General features: G+C 39.0%; 1 protein-coding gene across 1 annotated transcript; it reads left to right on the top strand.

Annotated features, from left to right (window-relative positions):
- The first annotated feature begins 786 nt into the window (after positions 1-786).
- LOC149836154 (histone-lysine N-methyltransferase ATXR6-like) lies at positions 787-4,039 on the top strand. The gene is made up of 6 exons (XM_090009711.1): positions 787-1,027; positions 1,137-1,217; positions 1,764-1,993; positions 3,000-3,100; positions 3,210-3,422; positions 3,880-4,039. The coding sequence occupies exons 1-6, from the start codon at positions 787-789 to the stop codon at positions 4,037-4,039; spliced, it is 1,026 nt and encodes a 341-aa protein (XP_089865837.1).
- The last annotated feature ends 17,107 nt before the right edge of the window (positions 4,040-21,146 follow it).

The following is a 21,146-nucleotide window of genomic DNA, read 5'->3' as shown; positions in this document are numbered from 1 at the left end:
CTCGAGTTTGAAGAGCAGCCCATGGCCCAGCTTATTGGCCCAACGAGCAAATGTGAAGCGGGTTAGATTCGATTTAGCTCTATCCAAATTTATTTTTAAATAGTAATAATTAGCACATTTTCAACTTCTCATGCACCCAATTAATTATCTTTATAGTTTTCATAAAATTAATATAATTAATTAGTTAAATAGTAATAGTTATCATGCAATAATTATTTTTTTTTAAAATTTATATTATTAAAAAATAATAAATAACTCAGGCTCAACATCGGCTCATGTATATAACGGGCCAGGTTTTGGCCTGTTACCTAATGGGCCCGAGCCTAAAACCTTGGCCCATGGTGGGCCGAGTGGGCTTACAGTTGCTCATCCCTACTAAGGATGGATCTACGGCCTACAATTCATACAAAAAAATTTCACCTCAAAATCCCCTTCACCTCTTTCATTAACTCCACAAAAAACTCTAAAACATTTTACTATTGAAGCATGACAATGTACATGACAAAAAACACCTCAAAAAACCGTCTTAAAGGGAAAACAAAACGCAAAGCACAATTCCCTATAATCCCACAAAAATTTCCAAAGTCATTTAAGTAATTTCACCTATTTTCATAAGGACCCCCAGCCCAAAGGAAGCGCCAAAAGTCGAAAAGATAATCTCCCGCCAAATATTCAGCGCGCGAAATCTCTTTTTTCCCCAATTTGCCCCTCCTAGCGAGACCATAAATCAGCAGCACCACCACCACTCTCCCCCCACGCTTCAGAGTCAACACCACCATGGGGGCTATGGCTGCCGTGAAGACCATGCCAAGGAGGAGGGCGACCGCGCCCAGGCCTCGCCACGGCTCCGGCGACTACTCCGGCATCCGCTGCGAGCAATGCGGCTCGGGGCGCCGCCCCTGTGAGCTCCTCCTATGCGACAATTGCGATCGGGGGTTCCATCTCTTCTGCCTCAAGCCCATCATGGCCAGGGTGCCCTCCGGGTCGTGGTTCTGCTCATCATGCACCACCGGCAAGGAAATCAAGGGTATGCTTCGCTCCCCATTGATCCCATTTTCCATCTTCTTTGTTCCCCATTGATTCCATTTTTTCTCTTCTCTTCTCTGTTGATGCATTTACCTGTTTGTGGGTTGCAGAGTTTCCTCTCATTCAGACCAAAATCGTCGATTTCTTCCGCATTCAGAGACCGACGGATGATTCGCTGAAGCTGACGAAGGGTGAGGTCTATGGCAAGAAATCTGAGTTTTGGGTGGGTGTGGGTGGAATCTGGTTGGTTCTGTTTTGGGTTGTGAGGGGAAGAGAGGGATTTAGGTGAACTGCAACCCTTTGTTTTTCCTTTTCTGTGTGTTTTCATAAATCCATCTGATCGGAAGAGGAATGGGATAAGTTGGGATGCTGCATTGCGCATTGCATGCAATATCTCGACTTATCCCGTTTTTTCCAGAAAAGAGGGTGAAATTCGAACGCACCATTCAGTATTGCTTTCTCTCTAATAAGTTAGTTCTAGTGTTTTTGCCCTCCAGAGGAGGTCATTTTTCAATAATCAGATCCAAAATGGCTTGCGTTTTCTTAATTTTTTCGGCATGCATGGCCCTAATCGTTAGGCCATGGCTTATTGGCTTATAGAACCCTGGGTTTGAAAATCCAGTTTCCCTTAAATCTGGAAATTGTACCGAAATGGGTTGGGTTTAATTTTTTTTATTCTTTGAATCATTCCGTTGATTTTTTTATTTTCGTTTTCGTTGTTGGGATGGTGGTGGCAGAATTCCGGAAGCGGCGGCGGAGGGCGGCGACTCTAGTGGTCGCGAAGAGGAAGAGGAGGCTGCGGGCATTCCAGCCGGCGGAGGAGCCTGAGAGGAGGCTGCAGCAGATGGCCTCCCTCGCGACCGCCTTGATGACGGTGGGCTCGCAGTTCTGCAACGAGCTCACCTACTCGGCCGCCATGGCCCCTCGCTCCGACAACCACGCCTCCCTCGAGAGAGAGGCCATGCAGGTACCCACACCCAGTCAATGGCATTTTGGTCAATTTACTATACAACAATGGATCTGATTTGGATTGGATATCCTACCGACTCCAAATCTGATTAGTCGGGTCTGACAAGCTGGAAGAATCCGATTCATAGTCAGATTCAGATTCGGTATGCAGCTTTGCACTGGATTCCAAACCGAATCCGGAATCCCACTGATAGTCCGACTTAATTACGTATAAAACACATCCAATTAGCTAATGAGATCCGGATTTGGTATTGGCTTTTCTCATCCGGCTTCGAATCTGAATCCGAATTTCAATAGTCCAACCTGTTTATATCACTACTTCCAGAGGAGTGCAATTGGATTGAGTTCAAACGGTTCAGATTTGGGTTGGATATGGCCGATACTTTGGATATTGGCTAATGGGATTTGATGTCGGATTTGGATTCAGATAAAGAAAAACTCATACGATATCCATTTTTTTTCCTGTTGTTGGATATGCCGCCTACCTGTCAAATATGGATATCCAAATTGCTGATTCGGATTTGATCCAATCACATATGTTTCAGATCCAACATAGACTTGGATATGGATTACCCGTACTACAATGATATGGGCCCCTAGGTTGTCCCCCGCCCCCACCCCGTCTCAAAATCCTGCCCTTCATCCAGCTTGGGTTTTGATTTTAACCTCCATCCCCGGTCCAAACTGGGTGAGGCTGTGCAGGACCCTGTTTCTCTTCGGTCCATTGCCATCCCCTAAGAAGGATTTGGGATGGGGGTGGAGCGAGGCGAGGATTGAGATGGAGGCAGGGCGGAAGGAAACTTAAGTCCATCCATGCCTCCATCCATCCAGGGGTTTTGATTTTAACCTCCATCCCCACCTCCATCTTCCTTTCATGTCCTACATCCCCGGTCCAAACCGGGGGGCGGGCGAGGCGCAACAGGGTCCTGTTTTTCTCAGGTCCACTGTCATCCCTATTGTGCCCAAATTGATGAATCACAGGCATTGCACTCTGCTTGATGCAGGTACTCCACAAAGAAGATGCAGAGACCTTGAGGCTTTGCAACGAGATGATTGCAAGAGGGGAGTGTCCTCCTTTGATGGTCTTATTCGATCCATATGAAGGGTAAATGCCATGTCATTTTAGTTTTTTGATTGGTGTTTGGTTGAATTCATTCATGATTTCTATCTGCTACTACAACAAATGACCGAGAATCAATGGCTCCAAAAAACAGGTTCACTGTTGTCGCAGACAGATTCATAAAGGACATGACCTTAATCACCGAATACGTTGGCGATGTCGACTACTTAAGTAACCGTGAGCACGACGATGGTGATAGCATGATGACCCTTCTCTCGGCATCAGATCCCTCTAATAGTCTGGTCATCTGCCCTGATAAGAGAGCAAACATTTCGCGTTTCATCAATGGAATCAACAACCATACATCGTAAACTTAGCGTCTCATACTCTGTTTTTCAATCTTGTTTATGATGGTTTTGCAAGAAACTTTCTGCTATTTTAGTAGTTGAAGGCTTCTTCTACACTAGATGTTTATTTGTCAGCTATCAACAAAGCTGCAAATGTAGTGCTAAAGCATTAGCTCAGAAGCCCCTGTATTGGTTTACGAAAAGATACTTTATTAGCACAATAGTTGAGAGATTTCATAAATCATATTTACTTTTTTCTCAAGACTAGTCTGCTGCATTAGCTCAGAAGTTCCTGAGTTACCAACTTACTACTGAATTCTACACAAAATCATAATTTTGGTTGTTTATGAAGTCACTTTATACTAGACCAACCGCAGTTTGCTTCTTTCCAAACCCTGTGAACTAAAGTTTGTTTTCCTGTGGCAAAAGAAGAGGGAATTACAATATCTGGGTTAACTTTGTTTCTGTGTGACTCAGTGGAGGAAAAAAGAAGCAGAACCTCAAGTGCGTGAGATATGATGTTGATGGTGAATGCCGAGTTCTGCTGGTCGCGATTCGCGATATCACTAAAGGGGAGAGATTGTATTACGACTATAATGGTTCCGAGCACGAGTATCCAACTGAACATTTTGTTTAACTTCTGCTATACGGTGATAGTTGCCTGTTTGTAATAAACAGGAAAGGAGAAGGAAAGCACAGAAGAATGCAATGATTGCTTTTTGTCATAAGTCATTGAAAAGAATATGACAACCCTCTGATGTTGGAGGATGTGATTCTGAAAGAATGTATCCTCAATTTTCTTCATCAATGAAATATAATTATATCTTCATGTCTCAAAAATTTATGCTTGTACATGTTGGATGTACCATGAATTATCTTCCCCAAAGTTGACATTTTCTTCTGCATTTTGAGCTAGCTCAACAACAGAAATTGCTTATAAATTGAAGCCTCCACATAGTTTGTGTGGAAATAGTAACAATGAAGAACTAAAAGAAAATAAATGAATAGCAGGATAAACAACCACGTTTTATGTGGTTCGGTCATCATAACCTACATCTACAATGGAGAACCAGCACATTCCTTTGACCTTTATTCAGTCACGATGTACGCTTTATATAGGAGCACAAGCATTAGAGAATGGTAAAAAGTAACAAAAAATATGATGTTTCTAATGATAGCTCCAAATTAAAATAGAAGGCTATTTTCAACAACTATGCCAATATCTAAAAATAGAAAATGCCAACTGCTTTCCTAAAATTTCGTTATTCCATCACTCCACTTCAAGTGGGGCATATAAGTTAAAGCAATTCCACTTGAACTTCAAGTTGCCAAGATGCTTAGATGAAAGCCCTTTAGTAAAGCCATCGACTAGTTGTTCTTCGCTTATAGTAAAGGGTATAATAATTTCTTCATTTTGAACTTTCTGCCTTACGTACTGACAATCTATTTTTATATGTTTTGCCCTTTCATGCAATACTGAGTTATCTACAATTTGAATGGTTGCTTAATTATCACAATGCATAGGGATAAGAGAGTTAATTTTCATACCCATTTCTTGAAGAATAGATCTAACCCATATAACTTCACAGGATACAGTGTTTTGCTTTTTACTTTTCTATGATACTGAGTTTTCCCCAACATATACACAATAGCATGTCGAAGACTTCCTATCTTGATTCGCTGCCGAATTTGCATCAAAGAAACTTCGAATATCTATTGTCCCATTTCTCTTGAACCATAGACCCTACCCTGGAGTTCTCTTCAAGTATCGCAGAATAGGGTCAATTGCCTTAACATGAGATGGCTTGGGGTTATGCATATGTTGGCTCACCACACTAACTACATATGCTAAGTCCAAACATGTGACAATCAGATAAATGAGTTTTCCCACAAGCTTTGGTAACTATTGATATCTCCAATCTTATTTTCTTTTGAGTTGTCAAATTTGCAATATGGTTTTATGGGAGTATCCACTGGCTTGCATTCTAGCTTGCCTGTTTCCTTCAATAAGTCTAATATATATTTTCTTTTAGAAGCAAAAGCAACCTTATCACTTGCATCATCTGAACCAGTTTCATCCTTAGATGGATTCATCACTTTTTTTTGTGACTCATCTCTCATTAAAATAGAACACACCGTATTGAGAGAAGGCAGTTTTGGAGACATTAAAATTTGACTTCTAATGGTCTCGTACTTAGACCCAAGACCCACAAGGATTTGAATTTTTTTTTGTTGTTCCTTCAATTTATGTATAGATCTCAAACTAGTTGACATATTCATGTAATAATCTAGTTCATCCCACATACCTTTCAGGTCGCTTAAATACTCACTGAAAAATTGAGTCTTCTTGCGTTCACTGATACTTTGGGACAGGTGGAACATGCGAGCAATATCATTTTGTTCGCTGTATAAGTCGCAAGCAGTTCTCCATATTTCCTTTGCAGTTTCAAGGAAGATAAAACTTTGTGATATTTTGAGCTCCATAGAGTTTAGGAGCCAAGACATAACAATATCATTAGAGGCCTTCCATTCTTTGTATTTGATGTCATCTACTGCTCTGCTGGTTGCATCAGGTCACCAGTGACATATTCAGCTTTCTTCTAGCCACTGAGATAGAGCATCGCCGATCTAGCCCATGCCAAGTAGTTTTCGGATTTGTTCAACAGAACCGAGGTAATCTTGTTGGATGGATTTAAGGCTTCATGCAGAACAATAGTTTCTGCACTCCCCTGATTTTCCATAGTAGACGATGACTCAATATTATGGGCCATGAGATTATGACATTCTTTGCTTGGATGGCTTTGATACCATATGGAAATAGTAATACTAAAGAACTAAAAGAAAATAAATGAACAACAGGATGAACAATTGGTTTTACATGGTACGGTCATTATGATCTACATCCGCAATGGAGAAAAGGCACATTCCTTCGACCTCTATTCAGTCACCATGTACACTTTATATATAGGAGAACAAGCAACAAAGAATGGTAAAAGGTAACACAAAATGGGAGGTTTCTAATGATAGATCCAAATTAAAACAGAAGGCTAGCTTCAACAACTATGCCAATCTCTAAAGATAGAAAATGCCAACTGCTCTCCTAAAATCTCGTTATTCCATCAGTTTCTGAAGCCATGTTGAGAACTAAGGCTGGGAAACAAGCCGAGCATCCTGTGGCTCGGTTCATCCTAGGCTTGTTCGTATTCAGTTCATTTGGATGGCAAGCTAAGCATGAGCTTGCTCATTATAGATATACGATTCGAGCCCGAACATGGGGTGTTCATCTCTACTTGTCTTATATATATATATATATATATATATATATATATATATATATATATATATATAAACATTTTGATATTTTTTGTTGTATTTATGTATCATACAGAAGAGTATGATAGCTCAACATGTTGGATGGATGAACTTTGGACCACTAGGTCAAGGTTCCATTCTCATTGTGGTCCTTTGATTTAATTTTTAATTGTTTTTTCTTTTACTTAAATGAGTGAGCTCGGACTTGGCTTGCACGAGTCAAATGAGTTGAGCCTGAACACTACTTGGCTGTAAATGAGTGGGGTTCCATTCTCATTGTGGTTCTCTGATTTAATTTTTAATTGTTTTTTCTTTTACTTAAATGAGTGAGTTCGAACTTAGCTTGCACGAGTCAGATGAATTGAGCCTGAACACTACTTGGATGGAAATGAGCCAAGCTTGAAGAACCTACATTTGGTTCATTTGTCTTGCTTACCTGTGTTGAAACTTGGTGGTTTTGAAATCTGGTATGGATGGAGTCATTGAATCGAATGGGGCATGTCCTAAAAAGAGGAATCAACCTTCATCTATGTGAAAACACATGCTCTCTCAATTGAGTTATTCTAGTGCATTTTTAATTGTAAGGCTCTCTACAATCCTCTAACTGGATACAAAGAATGCTTTGCCTTATTAACTATCATGGCCATGATTTTCATTTATAAGCATTTTTAAGGGTTGAATTTAATCTACTACTAAAATCCAATAACTCCCTCCATAAGCATTTCATTAGGTTACTTACAACTTATAAAACCATATAATCATATTCTATAATTTGGCTTAATGAGCTCATCAATCTTGTCACTCTTGGAGTTTCAATATGAGACCTTATGGTTATATTGGATCCAAATCTAAGATCCAATATTTCTCACTTGGCCATATGAGGTGAACACTTACATTGTATCATAACCATTGCATCATGTATCACATATAGCATTTAATGATAAAATATGCACCAAATAACCATACATAATTCCTTGAATTATATCAACGATGTTTTTCTTATATGTTATAGGTTATTTTCTACACAACCATATGGTGTTTTTATCATTATATGAATCATGATTCTTTTTCACATATAATATGAGTTTAGCCATGACATCATAAAATTTTATATACACTAGTTGGACTTTTCCTTTATAATATATCATCATCATTAATATTTTCATAGACTAGGTTGATTTTCTATCATGATATTTTTATGTTCATAATTTACATAACTATATGAGTTTTTTTATCATGTCATAATTATCATAACCCTTAATTTGTAATATAATGTGCAATAATTTATTTTCATTATTCACTATACACTGTATACTCAACTATACAATCCATAGCTCTAGAGAAAAGTGAATACATCATATTGTTAGTCTTATATAGTCATGGGGCTCTTATAGCTCTTCCATGATCATATCATATGAGATCATTATGTCCATATACACACTAATGGAGTATTATGAATTTTATCAACTCATGAATTTATTATAAAGTATGATTTGTCAATCACAACAAATACTTCTACTTTTTAAACTTTCACAATAGTCCATACTCTCACTATCCATGTGCAGTATCACATGAAACATGCTTACATTTTTATCAGGTTAATCATCACCTGATTATTTTGGATAAGTATATTCAGATCCAAATTCCATGGGAGTTATCCTATTACCATTTGGATATGCCAAACATGACAAGCCAATTCTAAGGCTTTAATCAATTTACAAACTTGTGAACATATAAGTTCAAATCCATTATAAGATCAATTCAAAAAATCTAAATCAAAATCCATTGGATTTGTATGAGTCAATATTCAAATTCGACTTAAGTTATTATCCATCAAGTCCAACACGATCCATATTAATAAATGGATCTACATTACACATCTAGCATTATACTTATTTGGATCTATCTCGGTCAAATTAGGACCCATACAAAACATGTTATTATTAGATCAAATATCTGATCTTGATACTATCTAAATAAAACCTCGATCCAAACTAGTTCTACATCCCATTTCTGCCAATATATTTCCCGATTCGTCTCTAGATCAAATTTGAATCCATATCATATTAACTAAATATATTTAAATACATTCAAGTTCAACAAGATCCAATATTTTTTTCTAGATTCAAAACTAATCCAATTGGATCTAAATTCATTCAACTGGATCTATTCAAATCCATTTAGGTTCAACTAGATCCAACATATTTTATTGGATCAAACCAAAGTCCATGTCACCTTACTAGATCTAAACATTTGATCTAATACTGATCAGATTCAATCTTGGCTCAAACATCAAATCTAATATATTATAGTCCAATTAAACTTGATCCATATAAAAAACTTGATCAATACAAACCATACTAGATCTAGATCCACATATAATAGGATTCAAACACTAACAAAAATAAGCATATAAAAATAATATGTAATCATGCAAATCATTTCAGGATCCAACAAATATATTCATCTAAAAATTCCTCTCGCATATCAGGGTAGAGATAAAAAACTAATCATAACTGAGTCCAAAAGAAATTTACTAGATCCAATCAAGTTTATAAACAACTACCTCTACCAACTTGATTCAGTACATATCAAAACCTGTCTAGATAAAGTTCTGAGAGGTATTCTGCAAACTAGAAGCATTTTTCTAAAAAATCAGAAAAGTTAGAAGGTAGTTTCTGGGTAAAAACAACAAATTTGAACATCAAAATAAAATATTGATTTTTTTTGAGTTAAACAAAAAATTTAGGTGGTTTTCTATAATTTTAAAAAAGATTGGGGACTATTCTGAACAAAAAAAATAAATCCTTGTCTCAGGTATTTTTTAGATAGTAGGTGCTTTTATGAATTTTTTCAAAAATAGAACCTTTGTTTTGAAAATAATAGAATTCCCAAAAAGTAATATAAAATTTTTTTATGGACCCACTAAAAAATATTAAACAAAAATAAAAGGGAAGGTACTAGAAGGGTTCATAATCGTTCAAAAAAATTCTTTTTTTTTTCATTTCTTTATTTTTCTTTTCTCTTTATTTTTCTTTCCTTTTTTTTCCCCTTACAGTAAAAGGAAGGAATTCGATTAGGGTTCCCTTTTATGAGAGGGAAGAGGGAGAGGAGGTAGTTGTCACCTTTTTCTCTTCTCCATTTTTTTCTTTTTCATTATTTTCTCCACTGTTGCTGTCGCCGGCCGACAAGGGGATCTCCACCATCCGTGGTACCTCCACCCAATGTCAACAACTCAACCTCTCTTTATCAGAGCGACATTGCCATCGCATCTTAGTCCTTGTTATCGAGAGAGGGGTCACCGGATGCCGAAGAAGGAGTTGTCATTGAGGAGGAGCTTGTTGACACTCGAGAAATTGTCGACCGAGGAAGGGGCCTTGCTTGGTGATGGTGGGTATGAAGCCCTTGTATAGAGCCATCACCCCTTCTGCCCTCACCGTCTTTAATGCATAATCAAGCAATCCCACATAAGGTGGGGACTCACCTTGAACCACGTTCATGTTCATCACCCTCATCTTGATCACGTCAATCAGGTTCGACGCCACAACTGCCACAAATCTCGCGGTGATGCTCGCAGTGATGTGCATGCCAAGCCCGTCCCGTATCGCCAAAAGCAATTCTGTGACCAACAACACCCTCTATATGGTCATCGACAAACCCTACCACAGACTTGTCACCCCCATCGTTGCCCAAATTCCAACAAAAGTCATCGGTGGCAGCCACCTTTTGCTACACGCGTCTTGCGTCCTGCTCCTTCATCACAGTCGCGAAGCGATTTGAAGCCTACAAATAATTTCAGACAGTTAGTAAACATGACTATAACAAAAAAATAAATATGAAACACATTAGCTATGATAAACGATTGTATACCATGAATGAGGACCACAATCTGTCCAACACCTCATTTGCATACTCTTTCCATTGAGCGACCGGTCCTGGCAGATGTTGAACTAGTGGCTGCCTAATCTCTCGTATTACTTTGTGTGGTTCAAACCTTGCGCTGCACATGAATTGATACACATTAACTATCGATATACACTATTTATAAGATAAGTATTGGATAAGTAAAAATGAAATACTTATGGTCGATTAACGATATACACTATTTGAATGAGTCATCGTGTGTCAGACTGAGAAGACCCTGCATCTAGCGTTGTCTTGTGACGTGTATGAATAGCTGGTGTAGGTGGGTCATGTGCATGCGAAACATCATCCATAGAAAAATGAATTAAAAATTCACACAATGCTCATTTAAACTAATCAAGTATACAATTAGTTAAGCGATATACATATCGAAGCTGCCCGTGAAGATGAAGGTTGAGATTGGCTATCACTGGGTGCTCGACCACTGTGATCTCCACGAACCATATTCTAATAAATAAAAATTTTATTTGGATCAGTTACACAACTCTATATTTTCATGGATATATAATCAAATCGAACTAGCATGGTCTTCAAACTACAAAAATAAAAACACTTCTATTCTTATACATTCAAATCATGTTCAACATGATCTCCAAACTCCAACAAAACAATTCTAGATATCCACAACTAAGTGAGTGAGCAGGAAAGTATTGCATCCAAGAAAGTAAATAACATGTGATATGCTTGCATCACTTACTCACCACGGGTATTTACCGGATTTGTATGCTTTTGCATTTGCATTTTTCTTGTTTCTTTTTGCATGACATTTTAAGCCGCATGCGATGCTTAGCATTAAGTATCACTTATTTTGCTCTGCTATGCACATTTATATAGGCAATATAATGCAATTTCTAGCATTTACATTATCATCATACAACATGAATAACATCGGTCGCTTCTAATTTTTTCAGGCCCGAGCGAGGGCAGTCATCACCCGCTTTTTTTTTTTTTTGCTAGGGTGGTTAGCCAGAGACCATCCAAGGAGGGCTGGCCCCAAACAAAAAACCACCACTACAAACTAGTTCAGTGCTCTGGATGACCCGCAGTTAGATGGAATCCTGAAGCTATGGGGATCAACCCGACTTCACAGTTGGAGACAACATATGCAGGGGGTAAACTTAGAGGGCTCTAGACCGATTTTTAGAGGGCCAAGTTTTGGTACCAAACTTAGAGGGCTCCTGTCTGACAAGCTTGGTGCATAAAGAAGGCAACCCTTGTAGGACGAGAAAAATAGTAGGGGTCAGCTCCGACCAAGCCTACAAGGCGATGCAGAAGGCAACCCTGCCGTCTGCCGAAAAGAGAAAGGAGAAACAAAGAAAGAAGAGAAAAAAGGGTTTTACTTGAGAGTCGCTAGCTTCGGGGTTTCGTCAAGAGTTGTTCCGACAAAAGCAATGAGAACGGCTCCGGTTGGCCGGAGAATACAAGGAAGAAGGAACGAAAGGTCAACGACTGCTTTCGTCGATTGCGCTAGTCGACGATGGTAGCAGAGAGGAAAGAAGGAGGGAAGAAGGTCGGCGGCGAGAGACTACTGGCGATGGTCGGAGGTCGCCGACAGCTACAACATGGCGAAAGGGAAAACAAGGGGGCGACGATGACAAAGCGCCTAATTTAGGGGTGGCCTCTGGTGAGGCGAGGATCGAAGCTCAGAAAAGGAAGCAGCGGCGGGGTGGCTTCAGCATGGGTTGCCGACGACAGGGAGGGTCGCCGAAGGCAAAGGGGCGTGCGACAGAGGGTTAGGGTTCTCTGACTGAGAACCCGATTTAGGGGTAACGAGAGAGAGAGAGAGAGAGAGAGAGAGAGAGAGAGAGAGAGAGAGAGAGAGAGAGAGAGAGAGAGAGAGAGAGAGAGAGAGTTTCGCGTCTTAAACGGGTTTACATAAAAAATTAGTGATGGATTAGCGACGAAAAAATTCTGTCACAAATTAGCGATTGAGTAACGGCAAAAAAATTTTGTCGCTCATCTGTCGCTAAGTTACGACACAGTTTGCGATGAAATTTGTGATAAATTTTTTCTGTCGTTAATCCTGCGTTTAATTTCAATTTTAGTGACAGTTTGTTTTCTCTAGTTAATCCGTCGCTAATTTGTGTCAAAAAAAAATCCATCACAAATTTTCATCGCTAATTAACATTTTTCTTGTAGTGAACAAAGATTCAAACCTCCATTTATGTGAAAACACAAGGTCACTTAATTGAGCTATTTCAGCTCATCTCTAATCATGGAGTTTTCTAGAATCCTGCTGTAATCATTTCATTAGGTTACATACAACCCATAAAGCCATATAATCATATTCCATAATTTGGTTTAATGAGCCCACTAATCTTGTAGTTCTTGGGGTTCTGGTGTGAGACCCTATGACTACATTGGATCCAAATTCAAGATCCAACAACCCGCCCTATCAGAATAAATTCAAAATAGCCTAATAAGTTTAGGGCCTTTTATCAAATTGATATGGTTTCAGATCTTGGATTTTAAGAATCAGAACCAAATCTAGGAAGGCTTACCAAGTCATGATCCAAACACTCACGACATGGTTGGATTATCGGGTGACTTGACACCTGAGGGTAACACCTCCAACCCAAACAATGTGATTGCACATTTTAAGTGTGCTGCTGCACCTGATTACCAACCATCGGACAGTGGGCCTCACAGCTGACAAACATGTACCCCAAAGAATGTTGTCGGGATGGGAATCACACCTCTTTCGTTTGGCCAACGATTCGGGTGAATCCGAATACCGATTCTCAAGTGAATCATTATGAATAAGCCAAAAAAACAATTAAAAATTATTACTAGTCAATCAGGACATGGCACATGTTAAAGTCATTAGAATAATTGTAAAAAGAATAATTTTAAGCTATTTTTAAAAAATGGCTGATTCAGGTCACTGACACTGACAACACCGATCCCAAAGATGGTGGGCGATCAAGTGCAGCAGCATAAAAAGTGTACAATCTCGTTGCACCTTATCCTCCCTCTCAACCCACTGGACAGATTCTCATGGCTCCTTTGTATCAATGCAGATCACGTGTAGGTGAAAGTGTGAGTGCACCTTATCACTAACCGCTGCCCAATTTGATTCATTCATCAAACTATACAACCCGCAGTTCCAAAAAACCTAGTGGTGAACAAGCGATGGACCAGACTACATGACTATAACCCAGCCTGATACTGGGTGGTCTGCACCCAGTTTTGCCCCTTACCACTAGAACTGGCCATCGTGCTGGCTCGATTAGGGCCTGAGCCCGGCCCGACCGAGTTATAATCGGGCGGGCCCCATTAAGCAATCTGGCCGGGACAGGCCCAAATTTAATTGGGCCTGGGCTGAATTTTGCAGTCTGAACCCGACCCAAAACGGGCCAGGTAGCCAGACGGATGGCCACCACTACTTACCACAAAAACACAGAACCAAATGAAAATCGAAGGTTGGTTACGTTGGTATCAAGTCTTCATCATATTAGGACACAAAGCAAACAAATGAGACTTTAGATCAGGCCCATGGACCTGCAGGAACCATCAGGTGAAACGTGATTGCACAAAAAACATGTGCTGCCCCATCCGTTGGAATGCCACTTCAGACTGTGGCCCCCACAAAAGTTGACTTGTCCTTGATCTGAGTTGGACACGTGTCATTCAAAGGAGATGGGATGACATTTTTTTTCTTCTGTTTCTTGCAATCACATTGCACCTCATCCGTGCACCCAGAGCAGATTGCAAATGTAAACCATCTCAACAAATTTGTGAAGGAAGATACGGGGTCTTCCCTACTACACGTCCCATATGTGAAAGACTAAAAACGTGTATTTGAGAAGATTGAGATTGAAATAACTCACCAAGATCTCAAGAAGCATTAGCTATCATTCTCAATCCCTCCTTCACAGCTCTCTCTCTCTCTCTCTCTCTCTCAAGGATCAAGATTTTGCATCACCATTCCAGTGAATGTCAGGATGGTTCGAGGGAGAGGTCAAAGAAGTGCTAGAAATGGAATCCATCACCTCGTTCGTCATAGTCAAGGAGATAGGTACCTCTCTCTCTCTCTCTCATAAGTCTTTATAATATCTTGAAAGATAGCCGTGTTGCCATCTTCTTTTGGATACGTAGAACCATTTCTTGTCATGCACTAAAATCATGGCAGTGATCGCTTCTCATTTTCTATCAAGAATGTCATCTAACTCAATACCACAAAAGAAAAATGAAAGAAAAACCATATCACCAATGGGGGCTTCGCTTGTCAGGTAGGAGCAGCTAGTGCACGTCACCATGTGTTGGGATGTTGCAGGTTCAAACCCCAATGGTATAGTTGTATAACTGGTAGTACCCCAGCTTGCCTTTCAAAAAATAAAAACATGTCATCGTACTGCACTCCTTGTGAACATCACCAAGTTGACAGACATCACGAGTTCGAAACCCATGGGTGGTTTTTTTCTTGATGCAACGTCGACATATTCTTGTGCCGGCGAAGGAGACTTCAAGGGTTTTACCAACTAGAGGCCTGCTAGCTTGCCTTTCAAAAAAAAAAAAAAACCATATCATCAATAATATTACCGCACTGCTTGTGAACATCACCAAGTTGACGAACATCACGAGTTCGAAACCCATGGGTGGTTTTTTCTTGATGCAACATTGACATATTCTTGTGCCGGCGAAGGAGACCTCAAGGGTTTTACCAACTAGAGGCCTGCCAATGCGAATGGATGGCAGAGAAAGGAGGTCTCCATTGGCCTAGCCAAAAAAGATATTGCTGTACTAAAATTAAAACTAGACTAACCAACGGGTGGGGGAGGGGGACTCCGCTTGTCTGGCAGGAGCAGTTAGTGCATGTCACCATGTGTTGGGAAGTTGCATGTTCGAATCCCAATGGTATATTTGTATAAGTGGTAGGGGTCTGTCAGAAAAAAAAATGAAACTAGACTAATATAGCTCTTTGCTTCTTTATTGTGGCAGGACGACGGATGCTGAACGGTGGGCTAAGGCTCGTTCCTTTATGTTAGCAGCAAGAGATACCCTCCCAGACTTCAAATTCAATATATTGGTCCAGCACCTTCAGGAATGCGGGATCAGCGGGTCAGTATAGATCCCCCAAATCACGAACACCCATTTTTAAATTCCTTCACCAATTTCTTTTTCTATTTTCTTAGAGAAGATTTCTTGGAATGTTGTTACAAAAGAAGGCACTTTCTTCATTAACTAAGGCCAACCTTTTTTTTTTTTTTTGCATGACGGCGAATCCATGCAAGAGAAAGACGTGGGCCGCACTCTTGGCCCCGAGAGTGAAATTGACTCCGCGCGATCGGTACTCCCCCAGCTTGGTTTTACTCATCCCCTATGTCATCCCCCATCTTCATACCCTTCTTAAATCTTATGATGCATCAAATCTAACCCTATAGATGGATTCAACATGGTTGATTTAGAAAATTGGCCCTTGGATCATATTTTTTCAACAAAAAAATGATTTATTTAAATCACAAAATTTTGCTGTTTATCAACTATTGAATCGCCAAAAAATCCTGCACACAAGTCAGATTTAGGCTATTTAAATATTGATCTTCACAAAATGAATGATGTAGATCACATCTATGGAGTCTGATTTGATTAAAACTTGCATCAATAAAATCCCCAGCAGTGGTACGAAGATAGAGATGACATTAGGGGATGAGTGGAACAGATTTGACAATCTCAGTGATCCTTTGATCCATGCAAGAGAGAGCCATGTTGGGCCCCACCCTTGCTGGTAGACCCTTAGAGTGAAATTGGCCCCATAATCGCACTCCTCATTGAGTCATAACCACACTCTCTAGGGTTTGATCTCTATACGTGACACGTCCAAGGATTCTGGACTCTTAACCCTCTCCTCTAGTCATGCGGAAGGGGATTAACTCCATATTTAAGGTTGTGAAAGTTTTTTTTTTTGTTAAACCTGGACGTAGCACAGCATAGCTCAGGTCAGACTTGGAGCCAATTAACTAAAGTCTAGCGAAAATATGTATAGGATATAGACCCTAGCTAGCCCGCCTGGGTCCAACAAACAAACAAACCCCTTAAACCCTAGACATATGATCTTGTGTGTGTGTGTGTGTGTGTGTGTGTGTGTGCGATATAATCATGTATTAAGATGGCTTTGATGCATGATAAACATAGTTTTGAATGGGCAGGATCAGTATCGAGGAACTGGTTCGAAGGGTGGGATTACTTTTACGTGATCACCGGCGACTTTTGATGGTCTTCAATTCCTTCTTCCCTCCTCATATGAGATACCCAATCCCGTCACTTTGAGGGCGGATGAGGTGCAACGTGATTGCACAAAAAAAATGTGCGGCCCATTTCATACAATGACACTTGTCTAGTTCAGCCAAACAACAGTCTGAATATGGAGCAGAACATATTTTTTATGCAATCACATTGCACCTGATCCCTCAAGGATGGTGCACCGATCCATTCCTTGGCATATTAACCTATAAGCAATTCATTTATATCTCCTAGTTATGTGCATTATGAGCATGGACAGATATTAGCCTCACATTACATTAACCCTTAAATTGCATCACCATCTTTTTGTATAATATAAGGTTTTGTATTATTTTCATCTAACCCTAATCCATTCATCCATTTAGTCATTCATTTATTGGACACCTTTTTTTATTGAGGCCATTGCTAATGTATTCATGAATGTGTACGGTATTCATCTTAATGTTAATCATTTGTTTGCTTATGCCGGGATGCCATGACTATTGCATTCTATTCATGTCAAATATTATTGTGAATAAATTTGTTTTCATTATTCTAAAAACAAATTAATGACAATTTCAATCTCTCTCTCTCTTGCCCCAACGGGGGTTGACATTGTGGGGTGGGGCCTTGGCTGCTAGACGGGCAGTCAAGGTTCGATTCCCACCCTCTGCGGAAGTCAGTCCGTAGCATAGACCCCTGGGCAGGGGTCCTAGCCTCAAGTTTTTACGCTTCCGGCATGATGACTGTAGGTATGGCAGGCTGAGCCAGTGCGACCTGGTCTTGCGTGCTGAGTAGTTTTTTGGATTATAAATTAAAAAAAAAATCTATTTTCTCTCTAGGCTTTCTGTATATGAGTCTATTACAAGAGCGGGTATGTATGTATCAAAGTTGAACTTATCAATGAAAATTAGAGATGGCAGTGGACTGGGACGGGGGCGGGGAACAAGGTCTCTACCACGGCCCTGTCTCAAAATCCTGCCCTCCATCCTCAGCTCCATGCCCATTTCATGTCCCCCGTCCCTGGTCCAAACGGGGTGAGGCGGGGCAGGGCTCGTTTTCCCTCAGTCCACTGCCATCCCTAAAGAAGGGGATCGGGGACGGGGCGGGGCAAGGAAGGGATTGAAGATGGGGATGGGGATGGGCGGGAAAAAGCATAAGTCTATCCCCACCTCCATCCCCTTTTCATGTCCTCCATCCCTGGTCCAAATGGGGCAAGGCGGGGTGGGGGCCCATTTTCACCCGGTCCACTGCCATACCTAATGGAAATAAGCAAAAAATTCTTAAAATGGTGGTAGGACACCAATATGATTCAGATTTGGAAAGCCGTGTCCTGGCCGGAGCTTCAGCCATCATGAATCCAAATCTGAGTATGTTAGAACCGAGTGGATTGAATTTGGCTGCATATCAGAAGACTCAAAACCAAATCCAAATCCAAATCCAAATCCAAATCCAAATCGTTTACATTCTTAGTTTGTGAGCAGAAAAACGGATAGAATTATTGGTTGATCAAGTAATATGCCAAAACACAAACTTTTTGGTTTTTTAAGATCACCACTGTGCGCAGCCTTCATCAACACCATTCATTGTGCAAACAGTAGGGCCCACCAAAAAAGCAATGATGCCACCATCACACGATGAAAGATGGTGACGAAGGCCATGACCGTTGGTGATTTTAAAACACAAAAAAATTGTATTTTGACATATCACTTGAACCATAAGCCTCATCTTTCCTATGCATATATTCTTTCCTCTTGATGTCTCACAGATAGGGTTGGACTGGTTGGCAAACCAGCTGAATGATTCCAACAGACTGTGTTCGAACTTGGTGCATTCTTGTGGTGAGCTGAGCCGAGCTCAAGCTCATGGCCAGTTCGCCGAGTTCAAGTTGGATCATTTACAAAAAAAAATTACCTTATTCAAAGCTAAAATTGATAGAATTTAGACTATAAACCCATTGAGCTAAGCTCAAACTGGCTCATTTTTTTTTATAGGCAAGCTGGGGTTAGGCAGATTCCCACCAGTTATACCATTGGGTTTTGAACTTACAAAATGTGCACTAACAGCTAATTACAAAATAAATACATTTTTTTTTAAGTTGTAAGCAATAAAAATTGAACTATAAGCTTGCTGATTGCAAGCCCAACCTTATATATATATATATATATATATATATATATATATATATATATATATATATATATATATATATATATATGAGAAATATGGTTTCATTTTTGTTAGGCGTAGGTGTTTTTTTTGTTGAATCTGAACCTGTAGATATATTCATAATTGTTTATTTACCAAGGAAAATGTTTTCGATGGAATCAATATACCAAAAAGATTGGAATATTCTATCATCAAATTTGGGGACATATAAGCCGTTGATTTTTCACCCCTCTGAAAATATATACATGTGCATAAAAAATACCTAATTGAATGCATGCTAACTACTAACTAAACTATGATAAACACATCTATCGGTTTAGATCAAGCAAAAATCACCTGCAACTACGTGTTTGGTTGATATAGAAAACTTTTACTTAAATGAAGACATTATCTATACCTAACAAAAATCGCCCATCTTAGATAGATATGCTTTTTTAACTCCCGAAAAATAAGTGGAAGCATTTTTAAGCCTTTTTTTTCATGAAAACATTACTTCGATGTAAAGGCACCCTAAAAACTCATCAAATTAATGCAGTTTGTATGGATGGTTTCACCAGAGCTTCCTACCTTGTCTTCACCCCCAATAGTCTAGTGTCCATATATATAATAAGTGGTAACTGCCTACCACTTTTGTAGCCTACAATCAGCCTACTGAGCTTTTTTTATAATCTGACAATACATATGTGATCTACATCATTGATTTTATAAGAATCAACTATTGGATGGTTTGATTCCGATACACAGGTAGGTTTTTATAAGATTTAAAGACCGACAATTTACCATTTTAAAATATATTTAATACTAAAAAAATAATATTTTTGATCAAATATCGTTTTCTAGCAAATAGATTATGTTTTGAAAAAAACGACTTTGAAACATCTACTTGCAGGTGGTAGACTAAAAAAGTGGCAGACAGATATCACTTTCCTTTATATATATATATATATATATATATATATATATATATATATATATATATATATATATATATATATATATATATATATATATATATATATATAACTAATGCATTCCTTAGGCCTCCTTTTTCGTCAGGTTTTATTAGCCCCCTTCAAAAATCATAGTTTTAAGTATTTTTTCTCACTTCTAGTAGATGTGATCCATAGGTATTGTTTAGCGGGAACAGACTTTTGGATTGACCGAATCTAAACTGTATACAAGTTTTTTCAATGGTTCAAAATCAATGACTATGAAGGTACTAGTTTTTCTCAGCTTATAAAAATATGTTTTTTTGTCAAAAATACATGATTTAAGGGTCGATTCTCACTAAATCGAGCATGCTAAACACATGTAATTCAGATCTATCATAAAATACTTAAAATCTATGGGAGCAAAACTGGACAGAACTAGAAATGAAGCCTAATATATATATATATATATTATATATATATATATCACATTTAATTCAAATAAAATGTGATACAAGGAGACGTGTTTGACTAAGAAGGAGCGCAGATTGGTGTACTTGAGTAGTCATTGTCTTGTTTGTTTGTTTTAAGTGCTTTGAGATGGTATCCTTCAAAGTCAAAAGGAAGTGACATAGTAGGCTGCATCACTCCTTCCATTTGTTTGTGTTTTGGTGTTATAGGGATCCACTTATTGTGGTGGGTAGTGCTGCATTGTGGATCAATTTGCAGATTGCAGAGTCTGCAGGCTTAATATGGGGGGCTGGAGTGGGCTTCGACCCCTTTGTTGATTAGACAACTCAAGTATGTATTGAGATAAGATACCACTTTACATGTTGGAAACCTAATGATCACACCATTTAAATGGATGAATATGAACAAGTTTGTTAGGTTTTACTTGTCATCCAATCATTAGAAATAAAGAAGAAAAATCAAATAGTGCAATGGAATTGCCTTCCTAATCTGTGGCCATATCTTAACTTTCTTTTCTTGTATAGCAGACTATTTTAATATGACATCACTTATGTTTACAAATTTATTTGAATACACAAAGTGGTGCAGATTGATTAAAGTTGGCCAACTTTTTTAATTTTTTTAAGAGGAAAGAAAATTTAAAGTTGGCAACCAATTTTGATGTTTTTAGCTTGCAAAAGGTGCACGGTGAACTTTTCACTATCTACAGTTCAAACC

The sequence above is a fragment of the Nuphar pumila genome, chromosome 6, assembly GCF_984573655.1.
Source record: "Nuphar pumila chromosome 6, dmNupPumi1.hap1.1, whole genome shotgun sequence".
NCBI classification, from domain to species: Eukaryota; Viridiplantae; Streptophyta; class Magnoliopsida; order Nymphaeales; family Nymphaeaceae; genus Nuphar; species Nuphar pumila.
The sequence above is the reverse complement of the archived record's forward strand: the minus strand, read 5'-3'. Positions and strand labels throughout refer to the sequence as shown.

Excerpts from the sequence above, each read along its gene's own strand:
- LOC149836154 (XM_090009711.1), top strand. The coding sequence starts at position 787 with ATGGCTGCCGTGAAGACCATGCCAAGGAGGAGGGCGACCGCGCCCAGG. Across the intron at positions 1,028-1,136 it reads CACCGGCAAGGAAATCAAGG|AGTTTCCTCTCATTCAGACC; the intron begins GTATGCTTCGCT and ends TGTGGGTTGCAG. Across the intron at positions 1,994-2,999 it reads TCGAGAGAGAGGCCATGCAG|GTACTCCACAAAGAAGATGC; the intron begins GTACCCACACCC and ends TGCTTGATGCAG.